The sequence below is a fragment of the Sander lucioperca genome, chromosome 12 (genome assembly GCF_008315115.2).
Source record: "Sander lucioperca isolate FBNREF2018 chromosome 12, SLUC_FBN_1.2, whole genome shotgun sequence".
NCBI lineage: Eukaryota > Metazoa > Chordata > Actinopteri > Perciformes > Percidae > Sander > Sander lucioperca.
This window is the reverse complement of record NC_050184.1, coordinates 14,229,991-14,250,743: the sequence shown is the minus strand read 5'-3', so window position 1 is coordinate 14,250,743 and position 20,753 is coordinate 14,229,991. Positions and strand designations below refer to the sequence as shown.

Genomic DNA, 20,753 nt, shown 5'->3' with positions numbered 1-20,753 from the left:
ATTCCACTTTAAGCGCTATTAAGCAGACTATAATTTTTCTATTAGGATAGCAAACGCTGATATCTGCAATGATAAATCAGTGGGAACGGCATTCTATTCACACATTCAAGTCACACCTCAGCAGCAGCAGCAGCCTAATACTCTGCAGAGTAATCTCAATATGAGTTTGCTCTGTGCAGAGGTACTGTCTAATGGAGTATCGGTAATGACTTGCAGATTGGCCTGGGAATGGCGGAGAGGATTGGGAGGGGGTGGGGGTAGAGGTTTGGACATAATGGCACCAAGAGACACCTATGCTCCCTCTCATAACTAAAAAGCACACCCACGCAGCCAGATAGCATTGACGCCATATGTGAAAGTGAAGGGTGGAAAAGTCAAGAAAGATTATATGACACAGGGAGCATTTTGAATAATAATGGGTTATAATAAGTTCCCTTAAAGCTGTAATACGTCACATGTTGTTTTGCAGTCAAATTGGTATATTAAATAGATTTGAGACATTTTTAGGTGTTTCTATTCATTTTCGCACTGAATCGCACAACATTCAAGCCAACATTTGCCGGCCAAAATGCATCGCGCTGTCTACCTACAAATGGTGAAAGTTGTAACAACACAAAACATCACTGTGATGATTCAGATGCAAGTAAAGGCCAGACAACAGCTATTTAAAAAAGCCGTTATAGTTTGCTGGTAAATTAAATAAAAAAAATTATCTTGTTTCTGTCTTTGTTGACACCGGCCATGTCTGCAAAGAAAACGGAAATTACCTAAAACTTCTTCTTCTTCATTTTATGGCAGGTTACAACCATAAATTGACCTGAAACTTCTTCTTCTTCTTCTTCATTTTATGGCATGTTGCAACCACAAAATGACCTAAAACTTAATCGCAATTCATTATTTATTAGGCAAATAACGTTTCCAATAAGCCATTTACCAATTAAGAGAAAATCCGATGAGATTGAACGTACAAACTTTGTGTCGATATTCATGAAATTCAATCGAATTTTACCGTTTCCATTCGATATTACTTAATTTGCATTAAAAAACGTGTGGATGGAAACATGGCTTATGTGTAATGTGAAGCATGTCTATAGTAGTGACAAACCCACACAGAATAGCCATGCAACAGGCTGTACAGAGCTTTTAGCTGTTTTGGTTTTAATGCCTGCAAATGCCTTGTGAACCTCATCTCTAGCTGCAGCAGTTTGCTGTTTTCAGCAAAAAAAGCTCTGATAAAACCTCTGTATGCTGGCTGGTCCCCAAATGAGGGAAGGCGCTAATTAGGTGATAATCTGTCAGTGTTGTGGTTTTCAATTTGTTCTGCTGTCCCCAAGTAGCCAAAAAAAGAGAAAACATCAATGCATAAAACTATCCATAAATTAATTACAACAAATATTGATTGCCTTTTTTGAGAATGGTCTGGGTCCACTTTATGACCACAGCTGGGTAACGTGAAAGCTGCTACTTATTATAATTATCAGTACCAGGTTTTATCCCAGTTGGCCGCTCATATTTACGGAGAATCTAACATGATATGAACATGGCTGTGTGGTAGTAAGAGAGATAGAAGAGGAGGAGGAAAGAACTGAGGAAAAGGAGACAGAGAAGAGATCAAAACAATGCCAGTAAGCCCAGTGAAGCAGATTGGGAAAAAGAGAGTGTGAGTGTGAGTGTGAGTGTGAGTATGTGTGTGTGTGTGTGTGTGTGTGTGTGTGTGTGTGTGTGTGTGTGTGTGTGTGTGACTAGATACTCTGTCTGACTAGATGGTTGAGTGTCTAGTCTGAAGTAAGTCATTGTTAATGTTGGAGGGACTGGGCTCAAGCATCTGCTCCAATTGTGGCATGGAAATCCTGTCTGGCTGCCACACACACGCATGCTCGCTCACACACACACACACACACACACACACACACACACACACACACACACACACACACACACACAGAGAGACCACTTCACATCTGTGCCTCTCTGCTGCAAATTCTGGTCTCTATTGCAACACACACACACACACACACACACACACACACACACACACACAGACACACACACCTAAGGTATGTTCCTTATTACTGATGCATCAGAGTCAAGATAAAAAGCCCAGCGTCACATTCCTCTGAGGAACATGATAATACGCACAACACGCAGCAACACACATACAAAGGCATTCCCCACATATACAGTACAAAGACTCACAATCGTGCAAACACATAAAGGGAAAAGAGTGTGTAACACACACAGAGGGAGGGAGTGAACAAAAGATTTGGGAGCAGAGGATTGTGGGAGCAGTTTCATTAGGAGTGCTGACAGGTGTCAGAGCTGAGTCTGCATCAGATAGTGGAGCAGTTTCCAACAATGAGACACACAACAATCTCTTTACCTGGGGGACTCCTCTAATCCCTCGCTTTCCCTCCTCTATTTTTCTTTCTTCCTCTCACTCACACTTGATTCTCTTTATCTTTTCTCTCTCTCATTGTCGCCTTTGTTTTTCAACCTTTATTTTATTCAGGGGCAAGAGTTTCATTAACTGAGCGGCATCCTCTTTCCCAAAAAACAACTTTCTTTAGATTCATATGCGTGCTTCCCAGTTATGGCCGCCGGAGATTTCCCAGTGTAACTACCAGCACACAATATCTACAAAAACGCCTTGTTGAGATATACATTTTGTGCAGCGCAAGTCAGGGATGAACAGTGATGCAGAAAATGAGCAGAGATAAACCATCGGATAAGAAAGGGCGAGGAGAGGTGAAGCAAGAAGGAAGGAGGGGAGGAGAAGAGGCGGGATCTTGGGAGCCATACACTAATTTATTAAAGTGGGGGATGAGAGTCGAGGAGGTCAAGTTCCCAACAAAGCGAGGCAGGGGTGGAGCTCTGCAACATGGGAGTCATACACGCCGCCTATATATATCCAAACTATTTCCCAGATAAGCAATACACACACACACACACACACATACACACAATGTTACATCTAGATAGATATACCCAAAATGCACATAACATACACAAATCAAACACATAAACAACACACCAACTGCTACGCACACGCTGATCGAAAGCTTAATCTTGCCCTCTGGCTCTGTGCAGTAAGCAGTAAGTCTTAGGCATGTTGGATGTTTTACAGTAGCCTTGGGGCCAAATACACAGACACTGTGATCAAAGGTTGGAAGGTAAGACCTCAGAAAAAAGAAGGTCTCTATCAGAGTCCCTAGGCCAATTTTTAGGCACTGGTTGATATAAAAAAAATGGTCATGATAATATGAAAGTTAGAGCCATTTTCCAATTTACTCTCTACTGCATTTTCATATTCGCTTTTCCTCTCCTCCATACCCTACTTTTCCTCACGTCCTTCTCATCCTTCATTGGCTGGTGGAACAGCGTATGTTATCCGGGTAGAAGACTTTGAGCAGGCCGTCAAAACAAACAGAGGCTAGAGAGATGACATGTGGAGGCAGGAGTGAATGTTTATGAAGTTTAATTAGGGCTGGGCAATATTTCAATATTATATCGATATCGTGATATGAGACTAGATATCGTCTTAGATTTTGAAGAATTGTAATATCGTTACATGGTAAGTTTAGTCTTTTCCTGGTTTTAAAGGCTACATTACAGTAAAGTGATGTCATTTTCTGAATTTACCAGACTGTTCTAGCTGTTCTATTATTTGCCTTTAACCACTTAGTCATTATATCCACATTATGATGGTTATTTATCTAACATCTAAATGTGGAAGATATTTTGTGAAAGCACCAATTGTCAACCTTACAATATCGTTGCAATATCGACATCGAGGTGTTTGGTCAAAAATATTGTGATATTTGATTTTCTCCATATCGCCCAGCCCTAAGTTTAATTATCCCAATGCTTTGACAACACTGTTCATGAAAGAAAAAAACATTTAAAAAAATATGTTAGAGATGAAAGACAGAGAAAAACATGACATTTACTTAACTTCTATGAAGCTCTGACACACCTAAAGTCGTCGTAGTATCTGTTTACTTTCCTTTCCCTTACTTCTAATTACTTTCTATTAGGATGGAGACATTACATCTGCGGTGATGTAAGAGATGAGACGAGAGCCCTGATTGGCTACAAACTGTCACCCATGAGGCCACCCCACCGAGGCGCTGACAGACTCTGAGTATGATGGATGAGGGATTGTGTGTGTGTGTGTTTGTCTATGTGTGCAAGTGTCAGGGGGGTCACCATAGTGTAGAGGGTCCCCACGGATTAGCGTTACAGTCCAGTGAACCATTTCAGAAAGGAGGGGGCAAGACCCCATCGACCACTGCCAACACACACACACACACACACACACACACACACACACACACACACACACACACACACACACACACACACACACACAGAAAGAAAGAAAATGACCTGATATGATGACCACATCTCCCAGGAGAGAAATAGGAAGTCATCTGTTGAACAATGTCTCGGTTTTAGACGCTGATATAGTTATACCCTTAGAGAATAAATCTAACACAAAGTAACACACACACACACACACACACACACACACACACACACACAGAGACCACTTCACATCTGTGCCTCTGTGCTGCAAATTCTGGTCCCTATAGCAACACACACACACACACACACACACACACACACACACACACACACACACACGCATGTACAGAGGAGGCCACAATAACGTGCAATGGGCCATGCCAGTAATCCCAATAGATCTCCTCATTCAATCAACACACAGACAGGTCATAAGGCTGTATCTATATAGATCTCCTCAAACATTTTTTCTCTCACTCTCACACAACCGTTTTCTTTATCTCTCAGTGTCTGTCTCGTATTACCCCCATAAAAAAATTAAGACAGGTCCAAATGGAGAGGAGTTTTATCAACCTATACATCATAAACTCAAGCTTTTTCCTTCGCACCCAAAGCACACACTGTACAATAAGACACCCTCCCTAGTGGCTGCCTATGCACTGACTGCTGTAGATCTCTTTATGTAAAAAAAATGTAGACAGGTCAAACGAAGGCCAGACACAAACTGATATCCATCAGCACAGCAGCCGGGTTGTGCTACGATACTCTTGTGGGCCTTGCTGCTGCAGATTAATGATGTTTGATCGCAGACTGGTTTAGTATGTACATTAGTATGTGTCGTGCTGTTCCTCCTCTGTCAGCGATGTAGGACCCCTTGGTTTTTTTCTGCCCTATGACCAAGGCTAATTGAATAAAATACTCGCTTGTCCAGATATTGATTAAATATGGTGGTAGCTCTGAGTTGGAGTTTTGTGATTTTTTTCCCCCAGACATCACAGTCAATCAAAGTTTCTGAGGGTGATGCTTTTTCAATTGTTTAGATATTGTGGCCATCACCAGTTATTCTAACTCCTTGTTCTGTTATTCCAAACAAACCACAAACATTAAAAGCATGTCTTCCTGTGTACTGGATGATTCTTCACAGGGAAGGCCTTACTGTATGGTGTTGTTGCATGCTCTCCCTGTGTTGCCGTGGGTTTCCTCCCACCACCAAAACATGTATTTTAGGTTCAATTCAGGAATTGTGAAGCAACATTATCATTCATTTGGAGTGGTCCAATAGTCCAATAGTCACTCCCTGTAGCTGCTAAATGCTCCGTGTTCACCAGCTAGTTGCTAACTGTCTGTCTGCTGTTTGGTGTTGAGCAGGTTTGGTCTGCAGTCTGTAGCTTGTCCGCTAGTCTATATCCTTGACGTTCCACTTCCGGGATTGCTCCGGTGCCGCAGGAAATTGGTTGACTGCTCCTCAGATCTCTGCATGGTAAACTGAGACAGCTAGCTAGACTATTTGTCCAATCTGAGTTTTCTCTCGCACGACTATTTTACAGCGGCTCCGTGCAGAGCTTAGCGCCGCCCATGACGATTGTGATTGGTTTAAAGAAATGCCAATAAACCAGAGCACGTTTTTCTCCCATCCCGGAATGCTGTGTGGACTAGCCAGACCCTCCTCCGCTCCGCAGCGTGTGGATGGTCCGGCAAAGTGAGACTAGTTGTCCACTGAAAACAGCTGCCTGATGCGTCTGAAACATAGACTATATATAAAGATGGACGACTCGTCTCCACTTCCTCCCAATGTACAAAAGTGAAGCCAAAATATCCCAGATGCGGGCGCTGCCATCTTGTAATTTTGAGCCAGAGTCTGCCCAGTAATGATCAGGTGATATCAAAGTCCCGCCCATACACCCAAGCAACCAATCACAGCTGTCAATCATGACGTTCCGCCCCGGATTTATAGCATCAAATAATTAGTAAAAAAAAAAAAATTATCAGCAAAATGAACACTTGAACAGACATTAGTGTGATGAGAACTACCTAAAATGACAGAAACCATCTTTGGGTAAAAATTATTTGACGTGTACTTTGGCCCTTGTCCCATCCACTTACATGGAGGGGGTGGGATTTTCGACCTTTACTGCAGTCAGCCACCAGGGGGCGATCAAGATGTTTTGGCTTTACTTTTTCAGTCTATGGATCAACCCTTGGTCTGAAAACAACGCTATGGTTCAGAATCACGATCTGTAGTATGATGGATCAGGGCTTGACAAAACCCAACCACCTGCCACATAAAACAGGGGAAATGCAAATACAAAATCTACATTTTGCTCTATGCTATTTGAGCCATGTCTGCATTTGTCCAACAGTTCAACTTTGTAGTAAGCAATCAAGCAACGAAAAAGATAGAGTGCCTAATGGAAAAATTCCTCCTCTCCATTGACTCTACAGAGCTCTTCATCCCACATGTCTCCATTAGAATAGCATTGCCCTGTGTGGTATCTCTGATGCCCGAGTGTGATTGTGTGACTATCTGGATGCTATCAGGTCTGGATGGTCAAAGAGGAGGATGTAGCCGATAAGCATCAGCTAGTGGATCGATAAAGTACACAATCTGTTTGTGAGTGTGTGTGTGTGTGTGTGTGTATGTATTTCTGAGGGTGACACAGAAGATAAATGACAGATAACAAGAGGATCTTTAGGATGGCCTCACTAAATACAGCCCCGTGTTCTCTTTTCTTTTCAGCCCGCAGGATCAAAATGTGATGAATTTTTGTTTCATCTTGTGAGCGGAAAATGACACAGTGCTCCTTGTCATGTGGGAACCAAAAACAGGATCACAACCCAGTTTAGACCATGACCCAGTGAATAATAAGAGATTTCTGTGACCCACCTAAGAATCAGCCAACCTTTCAATGTCAGTGTAAAAGCCCATGGTACATGTACTCACTTCGCTATCATCTGCCTTTATGTATTTGGGTTTATTTCCTCCATTAGTCTCGGGACAAAAGAATGAGTTTCTTGGTCCCAAAGGTCCTAGGTCGGAAAAGTCTAAGCAATACACAACACAGCCAACTTCACAACAAAAGATATTGCAATGTCTAGTATGCAAATTCACTGGGGCCAAAAACTTTTGAAAGCGATCGCTTCTCTTTGCGAGACCTGTTTCATGTTTTATTCTGGATTCGTGACTCATCCGCTATGCTTCATTTCAACAGGAAGACTTTTCATCTATTTTGCACAAATGACCCAAGTTCCTCAGTCGTAGTCTCAGGTGGAAGAAGGGCAGGCACCCTATTGCACTAGACTCGGAGCTCTTCTGTTTTAATAAAAGGGACTTTGAACTGCGTTAGAAGCCATTTGAAGTGTCCACCCACTCTTCTCAGCCCTTTCCTATAGGGGATATGGAGCAGGGCGGGTGATGTGGTAAAGATAAAACACAGAAAAAGTTCACGCTGTTATGAACTGAGATTCTGACACTTAAAATAAATGCATGAATATAAACAATGCATTGACTTCATTACAGCTTAATCGGAAGTCACAGAACAGTTTGCCAATTTTACCTACTTTTCAAAAACTTGAGCAAACTTGGTTGTACTACCCTCATCATTTTTAATCAAAGCAACTCATTACCTTTTTCTCATCACATCTCCAGTGGAATAAACTGTCACCAACTCAAAAGGAATTTACACTGCTACTGAACTTTACTAACAACAAAGCCAAACTAGGAAGACAGAAAATGGAACCAAAGTACAGTACGACAACATGTGTAATACGTGGAATCTACATAATGGCTGCTGCTACCTTGCACTTTTTGCACTTGAATGAAGATTAATGGAAAAAAAACAGGCTTACATCTGGTTTAGAACGATGGCCATACTCCATTTCTTCACCTGTATTATCTGAATCACACACTCAAAAATGACTCAACTTTGACAAGTCAAGTCAATTTGAATCATAGAGCCCATGAATCACACATTCAAAGGGCTTTACAATGCTTTATTCCGACATTTCCAGAATTAGGTCACTATTATGCCAACTCTTTACCATTTCATTTTGGCAAAGTTCTTGGCAACATCTTTGTTTTAAAGTTTGTTTTGGTATAGGCACTGAAAGTCAGGTATCATATTGACACCAGTGTCAAACAATTTACTGCCTAGCAGTTATATGCCTCCGCCAAGCAATCAAGATGCAGTTTACACCCATGTCCGTCCAGACTGTAATAATATATATATAGTGAAGACTTTGAAACTATTTAATAAAAGGAATTAGGTATGATGGGTTTTTTGGCAAAACGTGGATGTTCACATACATTTTCAACCTTGCAGCACATAAAATATATACAACATCTAAAGTTTTAAGATTAGTGTCACCAATTCAGTATCCAACCAAATGTCTCCCCTTCCGTATCTGAGTTAGGGTGTTGAATAAGGGTCCGAAAAGTGATTTTGCAGAACATTGTCACAGTGAAGTTGACCTTTTGGATATAAAATGTTTTGTTTTTTGTGACAAATGTTAAGAAGTTCCCTTAAGGTGTTCCTGAGATGTATTCATGAGAACGGGACGTACGGACGGATAACCCTTTCACCGATGAAGAGCCATAACAATTCCAAAGAAGACCCAGCCTAACACAACCATAGTTAAAATGGATCAGGACATAATGTATATCAACACTACAGTGGTTCGCTTCATATATCAGTAAACCTATTTTAACCTTCACTTTCAAGGACAGAACAACATTCATCAGCTTCTATACAGGTAGAAGCAACCCAGTCTCAAGGCAGTTCGTGAAATGGTCACGTTATTTACTAGCTATTGATTCGTGTTCACGGGGACGTTTTTCTCGTTTTTTTTCGTGGTGGCCAGCACGAAAATGTAAAGTAATGTATTTCAATGGGAAGCATATTTCATGATCACAGCATGAATAAGGTAGGGAGGTTGGTCGGGGTGGTGGATGGGTCAAGCAATACAGGACTTTCACCTGGGAGACCGGGGATTGCGTCCCGCGTGTGGCGTTTTGTTTCCCTGTTGTTTTCCTAATCACAACCGTCCCGTTATTGTCGCGCGTCCCCCACGGCTGCCTCCCGGCGTGTGAGGCGTCCTTTCCCCATTGTTTTTTTCCTAAACCCAACCTCTGAATAGATGGTTCCCATTTCGTGCTGGCCATCACGAAAAAACGAGATAAACATGTTGTTGTACACGAATCAATAGATTAAAAATAACGTGACAACTACACTAACTGCCGTGAGACCGTGTTGGGTAGAAGCAACCATCGTTTATATTATAGAATAGAATAGAATATACTTTATTGTCCCCTAGCGGAAATTTGTCATGGACTCAAAAATGCGTAGTGCATAGTAGTAGCTGCCATTACAGACAATAAATACAGAACACCTATCCGCCTATCATTACAAATCGTACAAATCTATTTAAAATTTTGATTTAAAATTTTGATGGAGACTGGTACGAAGGAATATTTAAAACGGTTCAATTTAGTTTTAGGGATTCTGTACCTTCTGCCAGAAGGCAAGAGCTCATATTCCGTTTGAAGGATGTGGGACGGGTCCAACAATACTCTCCGCGCCTGCCTAAGTACAGACTGCTCATAGATGGACTGAAGGGAGAGCTTATCAGTCCTCCTCATCACCTTCATAGCAGTCTGTAAAAGGGTATTTCAGCAATTTAGTAATGCCCTTCCATGAAGTTGGGGGACTCATACGAGATAGATTTAATAAAAAAGATTGAACCAGTAGAGGCTGAGATAGTCTGACTTTTAATCCCTCGTGTCAAGCTCCCAAAAAAGTGGTTTCTATATTCATAAGCTCCTTGTTAATTGAACTTCATGTAATATCCCAGGAGTACTATTGGCGCAGTCCCCCTTTAAAACAAAAAATAAGTAAAACTGTAAAAACTGTAAATGCAATATGGTCAACATCCACAACCTTCTCCCTACACATTTGGGCTATAATAATAAAAAGAGAAATGAATCTCATCCTTTGATTTGCATATGGTTGATATAGCCTGTAAGTTTAGAACAATGCACTGAAGAGCATTGATACTTAGTTAATTCCCCTGTCCCTCTGCCTCAGTACACCACTCAACAGTTGGATGGCCATTACATGTATCCACTAAGACAGTGAGCACCATCAAAAATCTTTTAAAACTAATTTGCCACATATGATTACTCATGTGCCTTCAGAGGAACAGTGGAGTGAAGTTTATTAGCGGGAGAGATAAGTGGGGTCAGAAGAGAAACAACACGGGAAAATGTCATTTGGATTGCAAAACACTTGAGAGATATAAGTCATAATAGACTGTTCTCTCTTAATATTTTCAAACATTCATCAGGAACAGTTTATTACACAAAAATATAAAATCAGCCCTGCTGTGTGTAGCAAGTAGCGATGACAGAAGCCATGAATGCAAGCTAGGAATAAGGAAATGAACAAGAATGTAAATGAAAAGGGGCACAGAATCTCCTGTGACTTAATCATCAGTGACATTTGAATATTTCCTATTTGTGTTCTGCAGAGTAAGTTCTGTGACGGTAAGACAAACACATGATGCAATTAAATGGCTCTTAGCAGCCGAGCTTCCAGGAAAGAAGAAAGTAGGGCAGAGAGCACTGAGTAAATGACATGGAATTATTAAGTAGAAGCTGAGGAGACATGAGGCACGAGTAGTGTCATGACCCTCAGGTATCCTGTTATCTCCTGAATGGTTAAACATCTCTCGCGTCCTCCTCCTCCTTTCATCAACTCGCTCGCTCTTTCCTCTCCTTCTGTTAATGCTGCTCCCTCCATCTCTGATGTCTTTCTCTTATCCTTCATTTTTCTCACTTAACCTGCCTGCTTCTTTTCCACACTTTCCTTTTTCTATCTCATATCTCTTCCATCTGCTAATATCTCTACTGTCCCACTTTTTAAAACGTTTTTTCTTCTCCCAAGCCTAATTTAAGTATGCCAGCTAAAACAGCACGTTCAATCAATCCTAATTTCATAAAGCTTGTTGACAAATTGGCCTTGAGCAATTTGGACAAATGCACGGTCCAATCCGCCATCTTTCCAGAATAATGAGACAATTAATATTAGCTCTCTGACACAAACTTAATTAGAGGCATCTTATCGTGACCTCTGACCTTCCTCTGGAGTGAGAAAACAGTTAATAACACATGAAGCTGTAGTCTCGAGATATCTCTTCCATTTACTGTATATTCTGTTTATTAAACTTAAGCTATAGGGATATTGTAACACAACTCCCAGAGGCATTATCAGAGGTAGCATCCGTGTATTTGAGATATATGACATTCATTAACGATTAATTGGAAGTCAAGGGGTCGGATGCGAGACCTGTTCGCAAAATTACAGGCTGGCTATGTGTTAAAGGAAAACCTGCATAATAGAAAGTGTACTGTTTTTAGCAGAAGGCTTTTTTTCTAATGTTTTTATGTGCAGTGTGCACATAGTTTCATAAATGAGGCCCCTAGTTCTTTTAGCAAGCTTGTTTCTTCTCTAACAACTAGGCCACTGCCACACTCCTCCCCTTATGTTTTATTGTGGATGCTCCACCTTTCTTTTCTCATCTCATCTGTCTCTCTCAATTAAACACGCCAACGATCAGAGGGGCATCTGGAGATGCATCTTTAAGCTTTAATACATTTTGAATAATTAACACACACATGTGCGCACGTACACACTCAACACACACACACACACACACACACACACACACACACACACACACACACACACAGCTAAGTCTATCAGTGGCAGGCAGCTCCCCCAGCCAGAGAGACCCAGAGGGAGAAGGGAAGCTTGCTCTGTGCCAGCCCCAGCCCCATAGCCTCTGAGCTGGGTAACTCTGAGCTGTGTACCAGCCTGTGCTCCAGCAACAATGGTAAGACAGATGTAACTCTGACACCCTTTAGCTGAAAGACACAAAGAGTGGGTGTCTGGCTCCAGCTAATTGACTTGTTGAAGGAATGAGGGAGTGGGTGAACAAGAGGGAAAGAGCTCATTTGGTTAGAGATCAAAAAGGGAAACCTGTATGGAGATGGCTGGCGAGGTTCATGGCATGCTCTGAGCAGGGATTCTGTGGGGGGTGTGTGTGGCTGGCTGTGTGTGTGCATGTGCAAACATACGTTCCTGCATGCCTGCGTTTTCCTGCAGCAGCGAGGTGACTTGACAGAAAGATATGACTTATATATACTGTATGATCTAACCAACTCACTCATCATGGTTATTCATCGTCTAATTAGCGGCACAAAGGCAAACACTGATCCACATATTTATATACTATATTCACCTTCTGTTCATCTGGAGCCTAACACAGCCGGCTAATGATTATCAATGAGGCTAGGCTACACAGCCACCGGTTCGACCCCCTGTGCGGCAGCAATGCATTATGGACCTACTGTATTTCACTGAGTGTAAGGAGGTCAGGCTTCTGGGAAGAGGGAGAGAGAGAGTGGAAAGGGGAAAGAAGGGAAGAAACCAGAGATAGGGGATGAATGGGGCAAAAGGGAAGAAAGAGGGTGGGCGGACTGAAAAGAGGAAGATGAAGAAAGAAAGATGCAGTGTAGGAAGGAAGAAGGAGGTAGGGAGATAGGGAAAGAATTAAATGAAGACTAGAAAAAGAGGTAAAAGGAAGGAAAATATGAAAGGAGGAGGAAAGAAATATCACAAATAAAGAAGATCACACTGAGTCAGAGCTGGTGAGTTGCAGTTTCACATATTGAAAAGGTCAGAGCCTTGATAGTTAAATAAACTGTTTCAGAACTGCTGATGCAGAACAAGCACTGGCTCATAATGAGCACGTCTTTTGACAGATTCAGATGACTTCACTCAGTCTTAATGAATGCATCAGGCCTAAATAAATACCCACTCGAAGCAATACTTTCCGAAAAACGTGAAGAAATAAATATAAATAACTACTGATCTAAAATCGACACTATCCAAGACCTCAATAGTCTTTGTGGCAATCCTGAGGGTGTATTCATTATATGCAACTAGGCACAAAGTACCAGTGTGGAGGATGGTGGATGGATCATGAAGGAGACCCTAACCATGCCCTCATATATTTTATTTCTTCCATAACTGCAAAAATGTTGGCATCAGACTGAAAAAAACAATGTACATAATAAGTAATTCATGTTATGAACAGGTATGTGTGCTTGCACAAATTTGACAGATGGGTGGGGTGGGGATGAAATTGCATTGTGTTAAGACAAAATGTGTGCCAGACAATGCTGTTCTGTTTTTTTCCAGAGCCCTCTGCATCAGGACTTCCACTGTGCAAACTCAGTTATTCAATTTACATGGCTTTGATGCCCTTCAAAATATGTTTGCCAGTTTCTTTTGTAGCATCAGTATGTGTGTACTGCCATAGTAAATGTGAAGGCAATATTAGGAGACTATCAATAACCAAAAGCTCATGACTAATGACAAAACTGTTGCTGCATGGAGATGTTACACAAAAAGAAAAAGAAAAAATCATTCACTTCCTGTCAAAGCTCCCATCTGGGGCTGTTACTTGGCAGCCATTTTGTGTCTCTGCTGTCAATCATGTTAGGGCATTAATTCATTTGTGGGACATGAAATATCCTGGGTGAAAAGAGACCTCATGCAAGATGAATGAAACGACTTAATTAACAAGCGAGCGAATTGCAATCAATGAATAAATGAATAAACAGGCGAGCTAGTAGACAGGAAAATAAATGCAAACCAACCTCTTTTTCTATTACCTTTTCTGTGTTTTTTTGTCTTATTTTGTCCTATTTCCTTCAATGTGAATGAAGTCAGCGTTGGCCCAGTCGGCTCTACAAGCCCAATGCTGGCATTCATTGGAGCAGAGCAAATTTGTTTCTCTCCGTGTTTGTTTATCCTGGTGTTTGTTTCTGTCATTGTTTGTGTTTATACATATTTCTGTTGATGGCCTTCTCAAGTGTTTCTCCGACTCTTTTCTCTTGCAATTTTCTGCCTGGTCGCCCCTAATGTGCCTCTCAGTTTATCTGCTGTCACAACACAGCTGATTTATATATATTTACATACCAGGAAGTGACATCAGATAATTACATTTACTTCAAGAGGGCAACAACTATACATTAGCTGTTATCTGTTTGCACACAGGATGAATTTTTGTGATGTACCTGTGGCAGAGTTTCACGGATTCTATGAGTTTTATCAGATATGAAGTAAAGTCAGCCTCAAGAAATTTGACACATGCCTTTGGGAAGATAACCATTGTAGTGTGAATTCAATCACTTTGGCAACCTACTGCTAATGACACGGGGAAACTTTTTCAGGCAGCGGAGATGGACAATATTGCTTACAGCGGGGGTTACGAACTGGCAAATTGGAACAAAATCAAGGCTAGAGGAGATAAATGTGTGATGGCAGAACTACTGTTGTTGGCTCAAATGTGCGCATATGCATTGCTTCAAAATGCTACCAATTCAATGACGGACAACATAAGGATACATCGAAAACACATGCATCCAACACAAGAGCCCGTAGCTGTCTCTTCACTCTATGCTGTGTTAATAACAATAATCCCTGTGAGGATGTCCTGATGACACTGTTTGTGTGTGTCTATCAAAATGCAGCAAAAACCCACCTGATGTTCAAAGTGTCTTGGTAACCATGGTGACGCCTGCACCAAAAAGTCATGAGAAAACAAAATAGGAAAGAACATAAAATAAAAAAACAAAAGGCTGAATTGGTGTGGTTCTCCAAAACAAGATAAGGATGGATGTCAGCCTGGTGTGTTTACAGGAGACACACACACACGCACGCACGCACGCACCCACACACACACACACACACACACACACACACACACACACACACACACACACACACACACACACACAATGCCCTGAAATTGCTGCCCGATTTGAACACTTTAACAGACATCATAACGCAAATATACCTAACTTCCTTGTCATATTTGATAGAAACCCACACACGTGGACACAAGCAATGTCTTAGGTCAAAACCATAGACTGTAAAAATAATGGACGTAGCATCAGTGACGTCACCCATTGGTTTGTGGACGAGGAGCTTGCACAACAAGACCTACGGTGAGTTGTTCAAAACCTTTCTTTTTAGTAAACTCTGGGTACACAAACAATGTTGTCAGTGCTTTCGTTAAGGTGTAGAGCCCCTGGTCATACTTCGAGCAAAGTTTCATGTTGTGTCGAGCCTTCTTAGTGTTTTAAAAATAGCTATTTTGAGGCTAGCATAAAAGTGCCCCTAGCACTCTCATTCAAAAGGCCATTTGACCGAAAAACGAAAATACGGTAAATCTTAAAAGTGGCCATTCCGACCTAAATATGCTTTTAAACGAAAGTTTGACTCGGGTACATTCACAAAAAGACCCTAGGTTGCATTTTGGCGAGAGTTACGCTTTAAGTTACCAGCTAATAGTAGCACTAGCTGGCTAGCTTTGTTGGCAGAGCGCTGAACGAGGTGCCCAAAATATTCCAGTTCACTTTGATGAAGTGATAACACACAGTCAGAGGGTCAAAGCATAAGATGAAAACATGGACAACACCCAAAACAAGTTCACAGGCACAGATAAACCTAAGCATGCTGACACACTTGCAAATATTCATAGACACGCCTGCTTCATGCCCACCCACACTGAGTACTCTAAGTTGTATGCTTTCAACAACTCAGCTTCTATGCAAAGAAAGATGGAGTACGTGAAAGAGTGAGAGAAGGAAGTAAAAAGAAAGCACAGGCAACAAAAGGCTGAATTTGTGTCCATGCAACACAAAATGTTACTCTGACAAAATAAGATGTATCGTCTTACAGCACAGTTGAGAGCAAAAGAATGAGAAGAAAAGAAAGAAAATGTCAATTATATCACCTTGCATTAAGGTGATTTTTAAACTGCCGAAAATAGAGACAAAGATGAAGTGAAGGTGTTTGAGTGTTAAGCGCGACTTTCTGAGGACACAAAAGTTCACTCGTGTTTGTAAGTGTGCGTTTCTGTGTTTGCGCGAGAGACAGTGAGAACTAGAGACCTAGACGAAGACAGGGGGACTGTGAAAGCGAGTCAGCTCATGGATAGATGAGGGTTTTCATGCAAATATAACATTTGGGACGGTAGCGCGCGCTGCCATTTGCATAGTCATTCACCACGACTCGTTTATAAGTGAATAAATCCAGAGCTGCTTGGAGTACAACAGCTGCTGCTGGGCCACTCATAGCAGCACTTATTCGCACACGCACTTGCACACACAGGCACACGCACGCACACACACACACACACACACACACACACACACACACACACAATGGTGTGGTGTGATGGTCCCAGCTGCACCTTTGGAATTACTATGCCATGGTACCATACTTGTGTGTGCATGCGTGTGCACATGCATTAATACTCGTAAATGTATTAACGTGTTGCTTTGCATGTCCTCCCTTCTGAATCTTTTTTGTGTTAGTGTTTGTGAGAGCATGTTTATCTGCATGTGCTCATGGATGTTTTGTGTGTACCCTCACCTCCGAGTTGTTGACTCGTCCCTCCTGGAAGGAGCAGTCGCTGGCATCCTGCGTGCACATGTGGCGGTATTTGCACCAGTGACAGGGGAAGTTTCCATTGACACAGGAGAGGCACCTGGAGCGAGGGAGAATGTGACAGACGGAGGAGACAAAGAAGAGTTAAAGTTACAAACACCAATAAATATAATCTCCATTCTGTCCATGGCCGTCCATCCATGCTAACTCAGGCAGTACAGAAATGCTGAACTACAGGTCTGAGCTCATTTAAAGTTTGTCCACAAGAAAGAGCTGACAAGTTTATTTGTAATGTGGCATCATGACTTCGCGTAAATATACACGCCACTTTCCTAAAGCCAAGTGACGTGTTATCTGTACGCATTTTGAGCTATCCGCGTGTATATCTACGCTGTAAACATACACGCTGTAAACATACACGCTGTAAACATACACACCACTTTCTAAAACCACGTGGCGTGCTATCGCGATCCCCGCTCTCCTGTGTGAAAGTCCTGTGTTTGACCCATCCACCACCCCGACCAACCTCCCTACGTGGATTTTCGCCCTTTCATACTACTCGCTACGGCGTCAATTCACACGCAAACACAAGGTAATGTAAGTCAATGGAGGACAAACGGCATTGATAAACACGCTGAAAAGCGAGTGTGCGTCTTGATAACATGCCAATAATGGCATACCAATTGACGTGTCATACATATGCCACTTCATGAGATCAGTCTGTTATTTGGTTAGATTTGACTTGAAGGTATCTACATAAGAGTGACATGACACTGTCATGAACGTGTCATAAACATTATAAACAAGTCATAAACGTTTATGACATAACGCTTCTGTCATTAAGTGTCATTCGGTTTTTGTCCTGACAAGTTAGGGTTAGAGTTAGAGTTCATGTGTCATGACAGTGTCATGTGTTCATGACAGTGTCATGTCACTCTTATGTAGATACCTTCAAGTAAAGTGTTACCGTTTCTTTTTTGGTTGTAAAATGTTGTGCTCAGTATGTATCTTGGTCACAATAAAAAATAAAATAAAATCTAAGGGATCAAACGTGATTGGTCAGTGCTACTCAGACTACAAACTGGCTACAAGCGGAAACCAGAACCCTTTCGATAGCAACATCTTGCTCCGTTGCCTACAACTTCTGCATTCATTTGCAGATATCTGTTTATAGAGATTAGTCGGGCTCAACAATTCACAACAAAAATGACATCTGGAAATCAATTTTGCTGTTAAGATTCTTAAATACACAAATAAAGGGCAACATTCCCATCTCATTCTCCCTTCTCACATGTGTAGCTAAAATGTCCATCCATCCATGTGGACATTATTATTCTATACTGTCAACCAAATTTAAAGCTTTCATCTGAGAACACAGATTAAAAAGTAGTAGCAACATTAGGAGACAAACACACACATCATCAAGAACATTTTTGTAAAGAGAGGAAAAAAAAGAAAAAACAATGCAAATTTGAGAATTCTACTGACATTTGCTTACTCATAATTTCTATAATTGCTCAACATTCCATCCCACACTGATGGAAACCCAGCTTCTATGACCCGGATTAATCATAGATGAGGTACGATATACTCAGGGAGAGCTGTTGCAAAGTGAAATACAGGACGAGTGGAAACACAGATGAAAAGAAAACCTTCAACGGGGGACGCGTACCACACGCTGACAGGCTGAGGTTGGACATGCATCCAAACATTCGCACAACATCAAAATGGTTACGGCCAAATCTCCAGAAATCACGTTGGAATGACGAGTGTAACTGTGACCCCGTGAATTAAGACTTTATTCCAGCTGTCAGTGAGGCCAAGGCGGACGCTGAAAGCAGCCGAGAGAGAGCAGGAGCGAATCCTTGGCGATCCACTCCTCCCTTCTCATTCTCCATGCTTGGAGGCTTACAGTGAACTAAGCTGGCAGACCAAGATAAGCCTGTTTTTATATAACACTTGGTTTTTTTTTCTCCTTTTTCTTCAGAGTTGAGGATAGAAAATGAATACATGCACATTCAAACATGGATTACCACCCAAAAACAAGGCTATCATGGCTACCAGGAAAAAAAGGCAATGTGAAGGAAGTTTTTACAAAAACACAAAGGTTACTTTAAGTTTTTACTTTACATTTAATATGAGAAGTTAAAGCAAAAATTGCTCAATAGTTATTCAATTCAGCAAAGCTTTGATTTCATGATAAAAAAGAGGGGTTATTAAATCTTAGCAATGGCACATATTCTAAATTCACCCATAAATGTCCAGTATTGTGTCATGTTAAATAATAAACAATAATTACGAAGTCCGACATAAGTTCATGTCGAGTAACACTTAACAAATCCTGACATGCTCTTTTCAACTAGAACAAGTCCTGGCTTTTTAGTCCTTATACCACTTCTGAACTAAATTACACTTAACTGGCTTGAAAACAGAGAGTTCTAATTACATGTTACGTCAGTCCTCGCTCCCATACGCTGTCACTGTACTCAATCAGGCCTCCGAAAACTCAACCCACACGCACCCACAGTCTCTGCTCGCCAACTCGCATCCACCTGAGGAACTGACTGGGAACCTGTGGGGTCCTTTCTATGTATCCATCACCCAGTTATCGCTCTCCAGATTTATTTGCACATGTTGCTTTGCGCTGCTGACTGTAGTGCTTATTCAACTAATGCTACATTCTACTAACGGTCTTTGCTAGGTTCACCATTTTCCTGCTGAGAGTTAGATGAAAAGATTGACTGATTGAAAAATAAACCACAATACCACCTTCACTGTTTGACTGACAAGCGATCTCTCTGACAAGTCTAGTGCAAAAGCACCACAGTAATGAGCCACCACGGGGGTTTAAAACCGGGGCCTCCAAACTGAAGGACAATCGCTCAGCTCACAATGCCACCCTGCTGCCAGAAAGACTGACTTTAAATTGGATTTTGGTCTAATCCGCGTTCTGTCTTTGTCCCTCTGTCCTTGGTTTATTCAGATTTTAGAGGGTTAACTCCTAACCCGCCTGTATTGGAGTGACAGAGTGATAGGGGCTTCATAGCTTAGAGGCTAGTGAGACTAGACTGAACTGCAGTGTGAGGTTTCTAATCAATGCCAGTGGATTTCCATGGGGATAAGGGTGGACTAAGGTTATGCTAACAGTCTGATGTTTGCTAGTAAAGCTGGTGAGCCAGTTCCTCCTCACTATTAACCCCAGGGTTTATCGATTTCTTGTTGCAGGGGTGTGTGCCCACACATTCACAGCTGTGTGTGTGTGTGTGTGTGTATGCGCACACTCACGGCTGCGATAACACACACTCACAGACTGACACGCACCTATACACAAGCTTTTCGCCCCGTGTTGACATCGTAGCATTCCTCTGGGTCACCTGGGCAGTGGAGACTTGTCCTACAGTAGAGCTGTCAATGCCTGGACGACTGGCCTTGGGTAAGTGGGCTGCGCTGCTGCAATGTGGTCAATAAAATCCCCTGCTATTTAGCAAGGCCTAGCAACAGAGAGTCAAACGCCATTTCATCTTCTCCGAGCTTTTGTTCTAGCGAGGCCGGATCGATGGAACAAAGCTGTTGATATGCGAGCTGTGGCCCCGCACTAACGTATGTGAAAGTGCTCATTTAATTCTGGTCAATGTGGATGAAGCAACAGATAAAGCTGCCATTCTGTTCTGATTAGGAAGTATCTAAAGCTCATTAAAACATGACATGTGCCGATCCAAATGAATTAGTGCTAGTGATCCGTTTTGAGACACAAAGCATAAAGCTTTAATAGCCTAATCAGTGCTTTAAGCAACTACCTAGGCATGTTGTTCTGATTAAAAGCTCAGATTGGTTTGACATCATATCTATCACACATCTTTCAAGTGGATAGTGTTTAAAAGAGAGATACGACTGGCTGTGCTATGTGATCTATAAATAGGCCTCTTTGTGTTT

At 41.7% G+C, this 20,753-nt stretch overlaps 1 protein-coding gene across 3 annotated transcripts in view; it reads right to left on the bottom strand.

Moving 5' to 3' along the window:
- LOC116040775 (plexin-A1-like) overlaps nt 1-20,753 on the bottom strand; it is a 300,695-nt gene that overhangs the window by 102,401 nt on the left and 177,541 nt on the right. For all 3 annotated transcript variants that reach the window (XM_031286410.2, XM_031286408.2, XM_031286409.2), the window contains exon 10: nt 16,806-16,920. In XM_031286410.2, coding sequence (XP_031142270.1) covers nt 16,806-16,920 — 115 coding nt within the window. The remainder of the gene's footprint in view (nt 1-16,805; nt 16,921-20,753) is intronic.